The sequence below is a fragment of the Osmerus mordax genome, chromosome 11 (genome assembly GCF_038355195.1).
Source record: "Osmerus mordax isolate fOsmMor3 chromosome 11, fOsmMor3.pri, whole genome shotgun sequence".
Taxonomy (NCBI): domain Eukaryota; kingdom Metazoa; phylum Chordata; class Actinopteri; order Osmeriformes; family Osmeridae; genus Osmerus; species Osmerus mordax.
The window spans coordinates 6,202,348-6,218,470 of NC_090060.1; the positions used below are offsets into that span (position 1 = coordinate 6,202,348).

Below are 16,123 nucleotides of genomic sequence, written 5' to 3' on the forward strand. Positions count from 1 at the left end.
CATCCTCTCTCTTTCCTACACACATCCTAGCTCTCACTCCCCTTTTCCCTCTTTGTCTCTCTCTGAACCACTCTCTCTGAATCTCTCTCTGTATATCTCTCTCTTTGTCTCTGCCTTTGTCACACATACGAGCTCTCCTCTCTCACTTTCTCTTTCTTTGTTTCTCTCTGTATCTCAGTCTCTCTCACATGCTAGCTCTCCCTCGCTCTTCCTTTCTCTTTCTCTCTCTCTCTTTCTCTTTCTCTCTCTATCTCTCTCTCTCTCTCTCACACACACACACACACACAGATACACACACGCTTCCTCAGACACACACATGTACGGACTAACAAACAGCAGGTGATGGCAGGAAACAGATTGACAGAGGGACAGACATGTAAGTACAGTGGCTTAGACTTCTTTGGAGGGGGTGTTTATTGGGGATCTGATCGAGTCGAGATGTGTTGGGTGTCAGTGTCTGTAGCTGAACAGGTCTGTAGATGAGACTGGTGTTAGTGTCAGTAGCATCTTCTGTAGGAACAGTGAGAGCCAACCAGTCGATGGCCTCGTCAATTTTGCATGCAGTGAAAGAGGAGGCGGAAGAGAGGGAGGAGAAGGAGCAGTAAGAGGAGAGAGAGGAGTTGATAGAGGAGGAGAAGGATTTGTGAATTGATGATGGTGGGGCTCTGGGCGAGGACGAGAGCAATCCACCCTGCCACCCCCCCCCCACTCTCTTTCTCCCTCTCCCCCTCTCTATCTCCTTCCCTCTATCCTCCCGTCTCTCCCTCATTAATGCTGCAACCCGTTGCTGTTGTCACCTCACTCTTTCTTTCTCACCCACACTCATCTCTCAGTTTACCCTGTCCCTCCTTCCGTACTGGCCCACCCTGCCTCTCTCTCTCCCCTCCCTGCCTTTCCGTCTCCCTCTTCCCCACACCTCCCTTCCCTCCCTCCCCTCCCTCCATCTCTGACTGAGAGAGTTGACTCTGCCCAGTCAGCAGGTAAGGCCCAGTGTCTGCCGCAGCAGCACACAGCCAGGGGAAGAGAAAGAAAGAGAGGGGGATGAAGGATGGAGAGAAAGGAGGTGAAGGGGGAAAGGAAAAGAGGTGCAGTCAGAGGTAATCCATACTGTATCCAGGAGTATTTGAATGGATTGACGAAACGTCCTTTGCTATACAGGTATCAGACTGCTCGTCCTTGTGCTTGTGCAGGCTTGTGCCTGTGTTGTGTATGCCTGCCTACAGAAACACCAGCCTTAAAGATCTATATGGGAATTATAGATCTGTGGCTATATTGATCAATATGCAGTGATCAATGTCTGTGCATAAATATGACATTGTTTGTGTTTTTTCACTATTTTGATCACTCTTACTCATTACGCGTGAGTGAGAGCGCATGTGTTTTGTGTGTGTATGAGAGATAGAGACAGTGCGTGTGTGTCTGCGTGTGTGTATGAGATTGCAAGTGTGTGTGTGCGTGTTGAGAAAGAGAGCGAGTGTGTGTGTGTGTACGAGATTGCGAGTGTGTGTGTGTATGTGTTGAGAAAGAGAGGGAGTGTGTGTGTGCATGTTCCCGGCTCTGAGCCCCAGCAGGGTAATGTGTGGAGGATGACGGTACAGCATATTTTTAGGTGTCATCCCTCCCATTAGCTGGAATCATGTCATTACTGATGTGATTGGACGCCTGTCATGTATAATGATCAAAGGACCAATGGCTGCCTTTCGTGATGAGTGGACCAATCCTGTTAGATGATGAAGCAGTGACTGGTGCATAAGGCCATCACAGACACATGTTTAATTCATGTGGTGTGTGGTGAGAGGATGCAGCTAGCCATGTTAGAAACAGGACAGCATGCAGTTGAGTTAGACACACACACATGAGCATGGTGCTGAACACCAGTGTAAGGGCACTGCTTCCAAACTTAATGAGACAGGCAGAGACAGACAGACAGGCAGGCAGGCAGGCAGGCAGGCAGGCAGGCAGGGCAGGCAGGCAGGCAGGCAGGCAGGCAGGCAGGCAGGCAGGCAGGCAGGCAGGCAGGCAGGCAGGCAGGCAGGGTTTATACTGGACTGTAAAGGTCTATGGCAGGTATATTCCCACATAAACATATATTCTGGCGTGTCTACACAGATGTATACCAGACACTGATGCTCCTTTGCTCCTCCACAATCCCATCTGAACTCATCCTGTTACCCTGTGTCTCTCTCCAACTGACTGTGGTGTTTGTTTCTGAATTATAACCTCTCACTCTCTCTCTCTCTCTCTCTCTCTCTCCTCTCTCTCTCTCTCTCTCTCTCTCTCTCTCTCTCTCCTCTCTCTCTCTCTCTCTCTCTCTCTCTCTCTCTCTCTCAGATCCAGGTGATCAAGATAGAGACGGAGGACAACAGAGAGACTCGCTCGGCCAAGGATGCCCTGCTGCTCTGGTGCCAGATGAAGACTGCAAGGGTCGGTGGATCTGCCTCCACATCCTCCCTTTCACACCAGGGGTCTTCAGCCCTGGCCCTCAGGGCCCACTGCCCGGCATGCTAGATGTTTCCCTGCTCCAACATACTTGTCAGGCTTCTGCAAAGCTTGATGGCAACCCATTCTTTTAAATCGGCTGTGTTGGACCAGGGAAACATCTAGAACATGCCAGGCAGTGGGCCCTGAGGACCAGGGATAACCAGGGTTCAAATGCTTTATATACTCACTGGATTTCCCTATGAAAGGGCTTTTCATTGATCGCTTGCTGTTCGAACATGTGGGGGAAAAATCTGCACTGATGCTGACTGACCTGTCCTGCGTTGACCTTTGAAAACCCTGTGTGACCCCAGGTACCCTGAGGGTCAACATCCAGAACTTCACCACCTGCTGGAGGGATGGCCTGGCTTTCAATGCTCTCATACACAGACACAGGTGAGACCAGCATCCTGTCATCCATTCAGTCACACAGTCATCCAGATGTTCCTTCTTTCGGTCTTTCATTCCTCCCAAGGTTTTTTTCCATCTACCCATCTATGGGTTTTCCTTCTATGTCTCCATGAAGGCTTATGTTGGTTAAGGTACAGTTATTTGGGCATATATGTGAAGTCCTCTGTGACTTGTAAAAAGGACTGCATATGATTAGTATTTTTGTATTCTGATGCGTTCCCAATAAGCTGACAATGAGGTCTGATGACATCGACACAAACGTCTCCTTTGTATTTTGCCAAACTGCTTTTGTCCTGAATCCTAAAGGTTTATCAAAAGGTGCTCCTTTTGGTTTTATTCTCTGATTGTCAGTACCCCGCTAAGCTAAAGCCTCCAGCTTGACTTCCACTTTTGTCTTTTAAGACCTGACCTAATAGAAATTCCACAAGCTGGCCCGGTCCAATGCCACCCACAACCTCCAACAAGCCTTCAACATCGCAGAGCATAACCTCGGCCTTACCAAGCTACTGGACCCAGAGGGTGAGCCTACACTCAGGCTCACATTCAGACAGTTCACTTTGATTCTCTATCTCGAATCTCTTTATCCTCTCCAATCTATTTATTTGTCTCCAATCTCTTTATCTATCTCCAATCTATTTATCTATCTCCAATCTCTTTATGTCTCTCCAATCTCTTTATCTCTCTCCAATCTCTCTATTTCTTTCCCTCCAATCTTTCTTTTTATTTCTCTAATCTTTCTATGTCTCTCTCTCTCTTCCTCCTGTTTGTCCCATACAGACGTGAACACTGAGAACCCAGATGAGAAGTCCATCATCACCTATGTGGTCTCCTACTACCACTACTTCTCCAAGATGAAGGCCCTCATTGTGGAGGGCAAGAGAGTAGGCAAGGTAGGCCGAGTCTTCCACCAGGTTAAATCCTTCTCTATGAAATCTCAGCTAACAGGTTTGTACTTTGATAAAACACTTATTTTAAAGCACACAGTAGCCTATATACAGTAATTGTGTGTGTATGTTTGGATGCGTGCGTCTGTGTGTGCGTGTGTGTGTGTCCAGGTGTTGGAAAACGCGATCGAGGCTGAGAAGATCATCGAGCGCTACGAGGGCTTGGCGTCTGACCTGCTGGAGTGGATAGAGAAGACCATCGCTGTCATCAGCAACCAGAAGTTCGCCAACTCACTAACGGGGGTCCAGCAGCAGCTGCAGGCCTTCACCACCTACTGCACCATCGAGAAGCCCATCAAGTACGCCCGTCTGTCTGTCTGTCTCTCTGTCTGTCTGCCTGCCTGCCTGCCTGCCTGCTTGCCTGTCTGTCTGTCTGTCTGTCTGTCTGTCTGCCTGCCTGTCTCTCTGTCTGTCTGCCTGCCTGCCTGCCTGCCTGCCTGCCTGTCTGTCTGTCTGTCTGTCTGTCTGCCTGTCTCTCTGTCTGCCTGTCTCTCTGTCTGCCTGCCTGCCTGCCTGCCTGTCTGTCTGTCTGCCTATCTGTCTGTCTGTCTGCCTGTCTGTCTGCGTGTCTCTTTCTCTGTTTGTCTGTCTGTCTCTTTCTCTGTTTGTCTGTCTGTCTGCCTGTGTGCCTGTCGGCCTGTCTTTCTGTCTTTTTGCCCCAGTTCAAACTGTGCCCCCCACCCCCTCCCCACAGGTTCCAGGAGAAGGGTAACCTAGAGGTCCTCCTTTTCACCATCCAAAGCAAGCTGCGAGCAAACAACCAGAAGCTCTACGTTCCTCATGAAGGGAAGCTCATCTCCGACATCAACAAGGTACAGAGAGAGACAGCGACAGGCTGTCTGTTGACTTGTGAATTAGCGTTATCAGTACGATGACATTAATAGCCGGTCCTTAAAAAATGGACCCAAACAAATGAGTCATCTGGTCCTTTTGATCCCTCTGAATCACGGTATGCTTTCAGAGCAGATGTAAGTGTTTTCATCCTGACGCCCCTCCGAGCTTGACAGAATAGAACATGCTGTTGACGTTTTTACTCCCCACTGCGTTTAGGCGTGGGAGAGGCTGGAGAAGGCGGAGCATGAGCGGGGCGTGGCTCTACGGCAGGAGCTGATTCGTCAGGAGAAGCTGGAGCTGCTGGCCCAGAGGTTTGACCACAAGACCACGATGAGGCAGGCCTGGCTGAATGAGAACCAGCGCCTGGTGTCTCAGGTAGGCCCTCACGCCTTGGCAGGAGACTGTCTTGTCTGCCTGCCAAAACGTAATGGAGGTTTGGGGTTGCCTAAAGTCCCTCTGGTGTTGTCCACAAGGGTCCACAATATGTCTCTCTCTCTCTCTCTCTCTCTCTCTCTCTCTCTCTCTCTCTCTCTCTCTCTCTCTCTCTCTCTCTCTCTCTCTCTCTCTCTCTCTCTCTCTCTCTCTCTCTCTCTGTCTCTCTGTCTCTCTCTCTTTCTCTCCCTCTCCCTCTCCCTCTGTCTCTCTCTCTCTCTCTCTCTCTCTCTCTCTCTCTCTCTCTCTCTCTCTCTCTATCTCTCTCGTTCTTTCTTTTTTTCCACCTCTCTCTCAACCACTGTGTCTCTCCTTCTATCTCTCTCCCTTTCAAAGTCATTCTCACTCTCTCTCTCTCTCTCTCCCTCTCTCTCTCCCAGAGGCGTTGTTAGACATAAAACTCTATTGGGGCACAGGCCTCTATTCATATCCCTTTTTTTTCTTTCAAGATTGCTGCGCACAATGCACTACTAGGCTATTCAAACTCCTCTTGCTTAACCCACTATAGAACAGTTCAGGGACGCAAGTTTTATATCAGCTTTGGCAGGGACATCAATAGTTAATGCAAGCGTGCACATTTTTTTCTCATTCATTTGAGCGCAAATACAGTTTTTTTGAGCTTCATGTCATATTGTTTTAGTCAAAATATGATGATCGGTAGGCCTATCATGTAAACCATATCATGAAAATTTCTTTGGTTTTGTAATGTTTTCTTAGCCTACCTCAATTCTGACTTGTGTGCCAAGTCCGAAACCTGGACTTCTATGTTCGTGCTGCAGTGGTTCTTTGGCAAGCTCCGAAGAGCGCGCTGACATGGAATTCTGTGGGCATCGGTTGGGTGTTTTCGGTTAAACTGCTTTGATTGTACAAGCGTTGATTAGGATACTGGGTTAATTTTTTCAGGGATTATCAATCTAAATGAATGCACTGACTAATAAAGTAAATTGTTCAAACTCAAACTCAAATTTTACTGGGGCACAGCAGATTTATCCTAGGGCACGTGCATCAGTAAAAAGGGGCTAACGACACCCCTGCTCTCTCCCCATCTGTATCACCATCTGTCCTTTCCCCTCTGCCTCAGTCGGCCTGTTCTCCAGCCTGTCCTCACTCCCTGCTCTCTGTCTTCCTCCAGGACAACTTCGGCTACGACCTGCCGGCGGTGGAGGCGGCCATGAAGAAGCACGAGGCCATCGAGGCGGACATCTCGTCGTACGAGGAGCGCATCGGCGTGGTGGTGGAGCTGGCGGCCGAGATGGAGGCGGAGGGCTACTACGACATTCGGAGGATCTCCGCCCGCAAGGAGAACATCCTTGGCCAGTGGAGTCTGCTGAAGGATCTGGTGGTGGGCAGGAGGACCAGGCTGGAGAAGAACCTAGCCCTGCAGAAGACCTTCCAGGAGATGGTCTACATGATTGACTGGATGGAGGACACGCAGGTACGCAGAGTCAGTTGTCCTGTAACCTTATATGACCTGCTCTTGTGTAAAACCGCAATACCCAGAATCCTTATCTGGGCGGATAAACTAGGCAGCTGTGGATACAGATAGAGGAAGGTTTTTGCAGAGTTTGCAGATTATGTAAAAAGGATGACGTCCCAGGCAGGTGAAACCTCTTTCTCCTCCTCCCTCCTTTCCTCCCCACCGTCTCCCTGTCCTCCTTTTCCCTTCTCCCTCCCCGCTCTCTCCCTCCCCCCCCCTCTCTCCCTCCACCTTCCCTCCTTCTCCCTTCCCTCTCTCCCCCTCACCCCCTCTCTCCCCCATCCCTCCCCCCCAGGTGCAGCTGTTGTCTAAGGACTTTGGGAAGCACCTGCTGGAGGTGGACGACCTGCTGCAGAAACACAGCCTGCAGGAGGCCGACATCGCCGTGCAAGCGGAGAGGGTCCAGACGCTCAACACCGCCGCTCTCAAGTTCTCCACCATCGAGGGTAGGAGAGGGGCGCACGCCTCGCACCACACAGGAACACGTGTGGAGAGCATCTGTATAAACCGCAGGGGTTGAAATCTGTTATCAATGTTCGGGGCCACAAGTACATTGACATTTCCTCAAGAGCAGTTCCTGGGGACACACACACCAAAAGTTGTTTTCTGATAGCTGTATTTCAAAGATACTGACTTGTTATGATTGCACCTGTCTGCAATCATAAGAAATAAGACATTTTTGAGAGCAGTTTATTTTGAGAACAGTTTATTTTCGAGTATTTCATTTTACACTGTAAGTTCCACACATCAGTGATACAATAACAGCATTGACCCCAGTAATATAATGGTTTATTTTCTGCTGCAAGTTCTATACATCAGTGATACAACAACAGTACTGCCCCCTGCCCCCCACCCCCCTGCAGGGTACCAGCCGTGCGACCCCCAGGTGATCTGTAACCGCGTAAACCACGTCTCCACCTGCCTGGAGGAGCTGAAGGAGCTGGCGTCCAAGCGGCACGAGGAGCTGGAGGAGTCCCGGCAGCTGTGGGCCTTCTACCAGGAGGTGGAGGAGTCGGAGGCCTGGATCCGAGAGAAGAGCTCCATCCTGGGCTCCCAGACCTGCGGCAAGGACCTGAGCTCCGTTCTCCGGCTGCTGCAGAAGCACAAGTCCCTGGCCGGGGAGCTGCTGGCGCACCGCTCCCTCCTCCAGAACACCATGAAGAAGGGCAAGCAGATCCTCAGCGAGAAGAGCTTCGGTACCCAGGTGGAGGCCCGTCGGATTATGGATCATAGCATAACGTAGCTTAAATTAGCTTAGCATAGCATAGCCATGCATCAAATAACAATTCAATAGCATAATTGTTGTACATGTTGTGCAAACATAAAAAGAAAAGCAAACATCAATGTTCAAGTGTAACACTTGGCACATCAGTTATAATATGTTTCCACAGTCGTCGAATTCCTTCAAACATGCTAATTTCACACCTCATATGCTGCCATAAAACACATCCAAACATGCACGTACCGAGACAGCCAGTGATGCAGTCAGCGTTGATGTCATTTGACATGACCCCCATGTTACAGTCCCCAGGCGTGAGCGTCCTGACCCCCCTCACCTCCCCCCCCTCCCCCCAGGGCATCCAGGAGCGGATCATGGAGGTGAAGGGGGAGTGGAAGCGCCTGGAGGACCAGGCGGCGCAGCGCCTCAACCACCTCCAGGAGGCGCTCCACTTCTTCCAGTTCAGCACAGAGACCGACGACCTCCTGGCGTGGCTGCAGGACGCGTACCGCCTCGTCTCCAGCGAGGACTTCGGTCACGACGAGTACTCCACGCAGTCGCTCCTCAAGAAGCACCGCGGCGTGCGCGACGCCATCGACAAACACCGGCTCCACGTGGTCGCGCTCAGGAAGCACATGGTGGCGCTGCCGCTGGTGTTCCGGGAGCTGGAGGAGGTGCAGGGGCGCATGGGCGACGTGGAGCAGCTGTACGCCGAGGTGGCAGACGTGGCCGTGCTCAGGCAGCAGTGGCTCCACGACGCGCTGGCCGTGTACCGCATGTTCAGCGAGGTCAACGCCTGCGAGGTGTGGATCGACGAGAAGGAGCAGTGGCTCAACCAGATGGAGGTGCCGGAGAGGCTGGAGGACGTGGAGGTGGTCGCTCACAGGTAGGGTGGAGACGGGTAGACAGGTAGACAGAAGTAGACAGACAGCTAGGCAGGTAGACAGGCAGACAGGCAGACAGGCTCCCTGGTCCCTGTGCTTCCTCTGCCTCTCTGCCTCCCTGTCTTTCTAACTCTCTAACACTCTGCCTCTACGCCTCTCCTGCATATCTGCCTCTCCTGTCTCATTGCCTTTCTAAATCTCTGCCTCCCTGCCTCTCTGCTTCTGCTGTCTCTCTGCCACCCTGCCTCACCTGCAGATTTGAGAGCCTGGACCAGGAAATGAACAGCCTGATGGGTAGGATCCTGGACGTGAACCAGATCGTGCAGCAGCTTCTGGACGGAGGTCACCCCAGCTCCACAGAGGTCAGAGGTTGCCAGGACCACCTCAACAGCAGGTATTACACCCTGTAACCCTATAACACTCCACAGATAAACATCCATCCTTACTGTACAGCTCTGTCACTGGCGTTAGCTGTAGGTGTATGTAAGCAAGTAGTGCACACGGCAGAAAAAAATCAAGGACCAGAAGTGTTTCGAAGGTTAGCGTCAAGGAACTGTCTGTATTACACCAGGCAAAGTGCAAAAACATGATTCAAACAGGATTGACAGTTAGCCATCCTCAACAATGTGCCAATCATTTCATCTAATGTGGTTTGCAAGGTTTGTTGAACTTCGGGACTTTACTAGAAAGAGTATGAAAGAAAAGAAAAAAATATGAAAAAAATATGTAGCCGAGACCAATTTCCCCTAAGGCTTGGTTTGTCTGTTCTCCTGTGAGAGGAGACAGCAGGTGAGGGTTTGTGTTTTAAATAATCTGGTTCATCGTGTGATCATACTTGGCCCAGTCATTGACCAACATAAGCCATGTTGATCTCATGGGCCCGCCCCCCGCTGATCACCCTGCCTCTGGAGTGGCTGCTCCTTTCTCAGGCATGCTAGCTACAGGCTGGCAGAGCTGTCTGTCAGCGGTCCCCATGGCCCAGATCCCTGTGACCCTGGCACTGCCAGTTTGTCTTAGGGTGACCATCTGTGGTGACTGCCATGCTGGCTTCAGGAACCACTTCAGGCCCCAAAACAGCCTCTCCCTCTGTCCCTCCAGCCTCTTCTCCATCTCACCCTCGAATTTCAAAACAGTGTAAAGTGTTTGTAGCTTTAAAACCCAGTCCTTTACCTGTATGGCCGACATCTAGACCGGGCCTGACTTTGCTCGAGGAGACCGGACCGAGTGTGAGACGAGTGGTGTCATAGCAACACTCACACATGGCCTGCAGGCTAAGGTGTCCTAGAATGACGTCACCGTGGATACGCATGATTGAATGAGGAGCGGTCCTGCTTAGAGTTATCTGGGAGCAGATAACAGGCCAGCCAGCCAGTCTGTCTCAGCCACAAGCCACACAACAGAACAACTCAAATACACACACACACGTTTTGACGTTGATGAAATGGTAATGTTTGTTATTCGTGGTCGAACAGTTACTATAATAAACCATGCCATCTACTCTGTAAAAAGAATGATAGTATAAGTGATCAAGATTAGTTTTTATGGTGGGTGTTCTATAACTACTTGATACTAGCTGATTCCCCCCCCCCCCTTCCTCCCCTCCTCCAGGTGGAACTGCATCGTGGAGATGGTGGAACAGAAGAAGGACCACCTGGACTCCATCCTGCGCCTGCAGAACTACCTGCTGGAGTGTACCGAGATCAAGTCCCAGATCCAGGACAAGCGCAAGGCCATTGACGCCACCCAGTACGTGGGCAGCGACCTGGGTGGCGTGCTGGCCCTCCAGCGCCGCCTCTCCACCATGGAGGGAGCCCTGGCCGTACTGGAGCCCAAGCTTGTGCACCTGCAGGTAAGGCTGGACCCTCCGGCCGGTATGGTCCGGACGGTCACAGTTCTGGATGATGTTGTCTGGAGCAAGGGTCTCCATTCTCCAAGAATGTTCCTGGAGAGCTACCTCCCTGTTGGGGTTTCCTCCAACCACCAAGTTGATTCAACACATCAATCATCTAGTTATTAGAATCAGGGGTGCTGGATTGGAGGAAACACCTTCAGGAAGGTGGCTCGCCAGGAACAGGGTTGGAGACCATTGGTGTGGAGGATATTTAAAGGACAATGCATTTTTAATGATAGCAGTCGGGCACTTATGAAAAAAACATATCAAGAAGCGTAATATAAAAAAACATTGAAAGCAATCAACAGTAAAAAACTGTTTTTTTTTTACATTCCCTGCCGTCTGTTTCCAGGGGGAGGCGGAGCAGCTGGCCACCTCCCACCCCGACCGCGCCCTCGAGGTCCTAGTGCCCTTCGAGGGCATCAGTGTGGAGTGGGAGGAGCTGAAGAGGACACTGCAGGGCTGCGAGGACTCTCTGATGGTGGCCGGCAGACTGCAGCAGTTCATACAGGTACGGCCTGGTCACACGGTGCATCACTGTGGTAAAGTGGGGGTTATTCCATGGTATTGCGCTCTGTTCTCCAGGACCTATGTTATTGTTATGCAACACGTGTTATTTTAATGTTGTAACATTTTGTATTGCATAATCTGTCCTCCAGGACCTGGACTCGTTCCTGACGTGGCTGGTGCAGACCCAGATGGCGGCGGCGTCCGACGAGCTCCCCAACGCCCTGGAGGAGGCGGAGCGCCTCATCAACCTCCACGCGGCGCTGAAGGAGGAGATCGGCCGCTACGAGGAGGACTACGAGCGCCTGCAGGCCGTCAACGAGCTGCTGGAGACGGAGGAGGCGCCGCTGCCGTACGCCGCGCTGCAGCAGTGGCTGCAGAAGCTGGACGTGGGCTGGAACAAGCTGCTGGAGATGTGGGAGAGCCGCAGGGAGGTGCTCGTCCAGGCGCACATCTTCCACCTGTTCCTGCGCGACGTCAAACAGGCCGAGGCCTTCCTCAACAACCAGGTTAGGCCGCGGGCGCCGATGAGTCGCGGGTGCGAATGCCCTTGCTGGGGTTACGTTTATGGTGGTGGGTGTATTTTCCTGAGTGACGTAGAAAGACTGCTTGTGGTATGTGCAGCTGATGGTCATGGACTAGAAGTGCACAGCTCTGTTTCAGGATGGACCAGTACCCAGGAGAGACATCATCGTTCAGACAGACACTCGAGACAGACATAGGACAGAGGGCAGTGTTGGAACTTCATCTGGGTGTGGTCCGTTGTTACATCCCTGCATGCTGCCAGGGAAACCACCAGACGAGAGCGAGAGAGATAGAGAAGAAGAGAGGGAAAGAGAGAGAGAGGGCAAGACAGAGAGAGAGAGAGAGAGAGCGGGAGAAAGGAAAGGAGCGACAGAGAGAGACAGAGATTGAGAGAATTAGAGACAGAGAGAGAGATGGAGAAAGAGAGAGAGAGAGAGAGAGAAGGGAAGGTAGAGCCAGAGAGAGAGGGACAGAGAGAGAATGTGAATTTAGATAGAAGGTATATCCCCTAGCCCAGGTGTAGGGTGACCTAAGTGTGTGTATGGCAGGAGATTCCATGTGAGATGTGACATTAAATATGTAAGGACTGACTGGTAGTAGATCTGCAATGCAGCATCTCTTGTAACTCTATATCTATAGTGTTTCTCTCACACTCTCTCTCACTCTCACTCTATTTCTGGCTTTCTCAGCCTGTCTTTGTCTCTCTATCTCTCCTTCTGACCCTGTCTCTCTCAACATCTCTCTCTCTCTCTCTCTCTCTTACTCTCTCTCTCTTACTCTCTCTCTCTCTTACTCTCTCTCTCTTACTCTCTTTCTCTCTGTCTCCATTGTGGAGAGGGTGATTTGAGGCCTTGGCAGCTTGCTCCTCTTGCTGAGTGTGCTACAGTAGCAAACTCCTCTCGTACCCACAGCCTGCATTGTGTCACTGTGAGTGTGTGAGGTATTACACCGCACCAGTACTACGTTTCTAGATAGAACTTTGCTGTATGTACTATATACTGTATATATACCATATATGTACTCTAATTCTAAATCTAACTAATAGGAGTGCATCTATTGGCACTCTGTTTAGGCTGTTCTGTCTCTGATACTCATAAGACTGTGAGGAAATACACATTCATGTCGGATGGTGAGTTGACTGGAGACTGTGCAGGATGTTCTCGGGCCATGCTTTAGAGGTATCACTGTACATGCAGAGCAAGTCTCCTCCCCAGCTGAAATGTCAGATGGCATGACTGTCCGTGGCCTGGGTCTGCGTGTGTGTGTCAGTGAGAGTTGTTGCGTGTGTATGTGTGAGTATGTGGAAGTGTGCATGTGTTAGTGTGAGTGTGTGTATGTTAGTGTGAATGCGTGTGTGTTAATGTGTGTGTTTGTGTGGGGGTGTGTGTGGATATGTGTGTGTGAGTGTGAATGTGTGTGTGTGTGTGTGTGTGTGTGTGTGTCAGACCATGTGTCTCCTCTGGTTTGCTTGTAGACCCTGCCTCGGGGCCCAGAACAAGAGGCCATGGAATTTCCTCTTCAATAATAGTCAAAGAGAGAGACCCATGAACATGCCTTTCTTTCTTTCATTCTTTCTTTCCTCCTTTCTCTTTTTTCTATCCTTTCTTTTTTAACCAAAGTGTCTTTGAGACTGTAGTTATAGCATCAATCTATAATCTACAATGTAATATATCTAAAGTAACTACCATCATGTTGAAAAGAGGAAAACTACAATAGAAACTACTATTGTTATAAGCATTTTCATTGTTTCTTGCTTTTGCTCCGGGAGATGGAGCTAACCCATGCTGAACTACTGTCGTTGTGATCATCCTCCGGTCTCTCCCTGTTGCTCCAGGAGTCAGCCCTAGCCCACGTGGAGCTCCCCACCACGGTGGAGACGGTGGAGGCGGCCATTAAGAAGCACAAGGACTTCACCACCACCATGGAGCTCAACCTGCACCGCATCAAGGCCGTGATCGAGGCTGGGGAGAGCCTGATCAGCCAGAGCAACATCTACTCAGACCGCATCAAGGAGCGGGTCGACACGCTGGCTAAGAGGTGCGGTGCACACCAGGGAGAGTGGGTTTGTGTTCAGATGTGGGTGGGACATGCCCTATTGAGGTACAATGAAAGCTACGCCCCTGGTACAGACACTGACCTGCTCCATGAGCTACTGGCAGGCTGGGGGATGGATGGCTGTATATATATATATATTTATGCACTGTATATCTGAAATATTGAAAGCTAATTGTGTTTGGCTCTGACTATATGTGTGGTTTTGCTAGCCTGCAGGACTATAGGGTCTTATGCTGGTAGTGTTGGTTGTGAGGAACAACTTCACAGCGTGACCATTACAACGGTGCACACATGCAGACAAAGACTCAGAAACAGTGAAAAGACACATGACATGCTGTGGTCCTGAGCCCTCTTGTCTGGCCCTGGCTCAGGACCACAGCATGTCATGTACTCTGATGTCTGGGGGGCCACAGCGAGGGGATGGGTGAGGTGGGGAGAGAGGAATGAAGGCAGGCTAGGGGGGTGAGGGTAAGGGGGGTAAAGGTATGGCGGAGAGGAGTGGTGGTGAGGTGGGGGAACGGATTGAAGCCAGGGTAGTGGGGTGGGGGGCTGAGGTGTGAGGGCATGCGGGGGTGAGGGTGCAGGGGAGAGCGGTGGTGGGGGTTTAGGGAGGTGAGAGAGGATGTGAGAGAGGGAGGGGGGGGGAGATTAGGGGGGAGGCTTCAGGGGTGAGGTATGCTCAGCTGGACTCTCCCTCCACCCCATAATATTACAAGAAACATGCTGGGGGGATTACAGAAGAGGGGGGAGACAGCCGTTCCTGCAACGCCTCTATTCTGTTTGAATTATAATCCTCATTCACATTTGGTTGGTTGGTTAGACCTCTCACTCACAGAAGATAATCCCACAGACAATGGATGAGAAAACACAACAGTTTAAAAGTTGAATTCTCAACCTGAAATGAATCCTTTATCCACTTATCCTGGATTTCAGGATAAGTGGATGGATGAGTCCAAACCTGGTGATGGATGAGTCCTAACCAGGGTAATGATGCATCTTAACCAGGTTATGGATGAGTCCTAACCAGGGTAATGATGCATCCTAACCAGGTTATGGATGAGTCCTAACCAGGGTAAGGATGCGTCCTAACCAGGGTCTAACTGTGTTCCTATGGCGTGTGTCTTCCAGGGGTCACCAGAACCGGGAGCAAGCCCAACAGTGGCTGGAGAAACTCAACGGCCAGTGGGGTCTTCAGAGGTTCCTCCAGGACTGCCACGAGGTACCAGAACCTTCTACCAAACCTTTAAATGTATCTGTTGTGTCTGCTTGGTTTGAATACTGGCGCATTGGTGTAGGTCTGGGGGTCTATATGTGAACGGCTGGATTTCTAGATGTCTTAGCTGTGATGGATGATGAATAATCTGTATTTGTTGGGGGTCGATCTCTGTACCGTCCCCCATACTGTCCTGTCTTAAACCACAGTAGCTACCACGCCCTGGCCTGGCCTGCTTTATTTAGGAACTGCAACTTTCTCTCTCTGGACGCCTTGAATTATTTACCACGCATCTCCTCATAAGTAATTCAGCAAAGAGAGAGTGTGTATATGTGTGTGTGTGAGGGTTTGTGTGCGTGAGGTGCACCCCTCTGTGTGTGTGTGTGTTTGTGTGTGTGTGTGAATGTGAGGAGCCCTCTGCGTGTGTATGAGGGTTTGTGTGTGTGTGTGTGTGTGTGTGTGTGAGGAGTCTTCTCTCTGTGTGACCTCGTGTAGGGTTGTTTCATTGCGACAGTTCGTGGGAACGCGAGGAGCTGGTCAGTAGTGTGATCATCACTTCCTGTGATGGCCGTGACTGTGACTTCCTGTGATGACAGGAATAGCCCCTCTGAACCAGAGAGAGAGGAAGAATGAGAGAGGGAGAGAGGGAGGATGAGAAAGAGAAAGGTGGAAAGAACATGCATGCATGTGTAGGAGAGACATCTTGTCTCCATTTAGTCTCTTAGAGGGAGTTTGAGTTTGACTGCTTTTCCTCAATCGCAAATTCGATTTCGTCCCTGCTGTTTCCTTTTAAGCACAAAAACAACATCTTCCCTGACTCAGTATCATCAATCTCCTAACACGGTGAGTTCGAGGTTTATGACAACCACCAATCAGGCATCTCTGGATGTGGAGCCTTGGTTGCGTGACCATGACCTGGGTTTGAATCGCTTATGTGGCCATCGGAGGTATGGACCCAAGAGTCTGATATAGGGTCCCTAGTGAATGGATGGACTATGCCCTTCTGTATTCCTCGACAGCCCCAACCCCCCCCCCCATCCTCCCATCATCCTTAATCCCCCAATCTTAGATAGACCCAATTCATTTAGGGCCCCTAAAGAGCTACCGTCTGAGACCTTTCACCCTTAACCCCAGCAAGACCCCCCCCCCATAGAGACCCTTGGTTACTGGAGGAGAGAGAGAGACAGAGAGAGATGGAGAGAAATAGAGATGGCCTGGTCTCTTTAAAGAAAAGCTGGGCAGTAAATCTATCA

General features: G+C 50.7%; 1 protein-coding gene across 1 annotated transcript in view; it reads left to right on the forward strand.

Moving 5' to 3' along the window:
- Nucleotides 1-16,123, forward strand: part of LOC136951445 (spectrin beta chain, non-erythrocytic 4-like) — a 41,065-nt gene that overhangs the window by 2,441 nt on the left and 22,501 nt on the right. Inside the window, 18 exon segments of the mRNA XM_067245836.1 lie at nt 2,332-2,428; nt 2,793-2,874; nt 3,292-3,307; nt 3,309-3,408; nt 3,667-3,779; nt 3,945-4,132; nt 4,528-4,645; nt 4,884-5,042; nt 6,232-6,534; nt 6,872-7,022; nt 7,440-7,780; nt 8,152-8,681; nt 8,936-9,073; nt 10,288-10,528; nt 10,923-11,081; nt 11,230-11,586; nt 13,437-13,639; nt 14,786-14,876. Coding sequence (XP_067101937.1) covers nt 2,332-2,428; nt 2,793-2,874; nt 3,292-3,307; nt 3,309-3,408; nt 3,667-3,779; nt 3,945-4,132; nt 4,528-4,645; nt 4,884-5,042; nt 6,232-6,534; nt 6,872-7,022; nt 7,440-7,780; nt 8,152-8,681; nt 8,936-9,073; nt 10,288-10,528; nt 10,923-11,081; nt 11,230-11,586; nt 13,437-13,639; nt 14,786-14,876 — 3,387 coding nt within the window.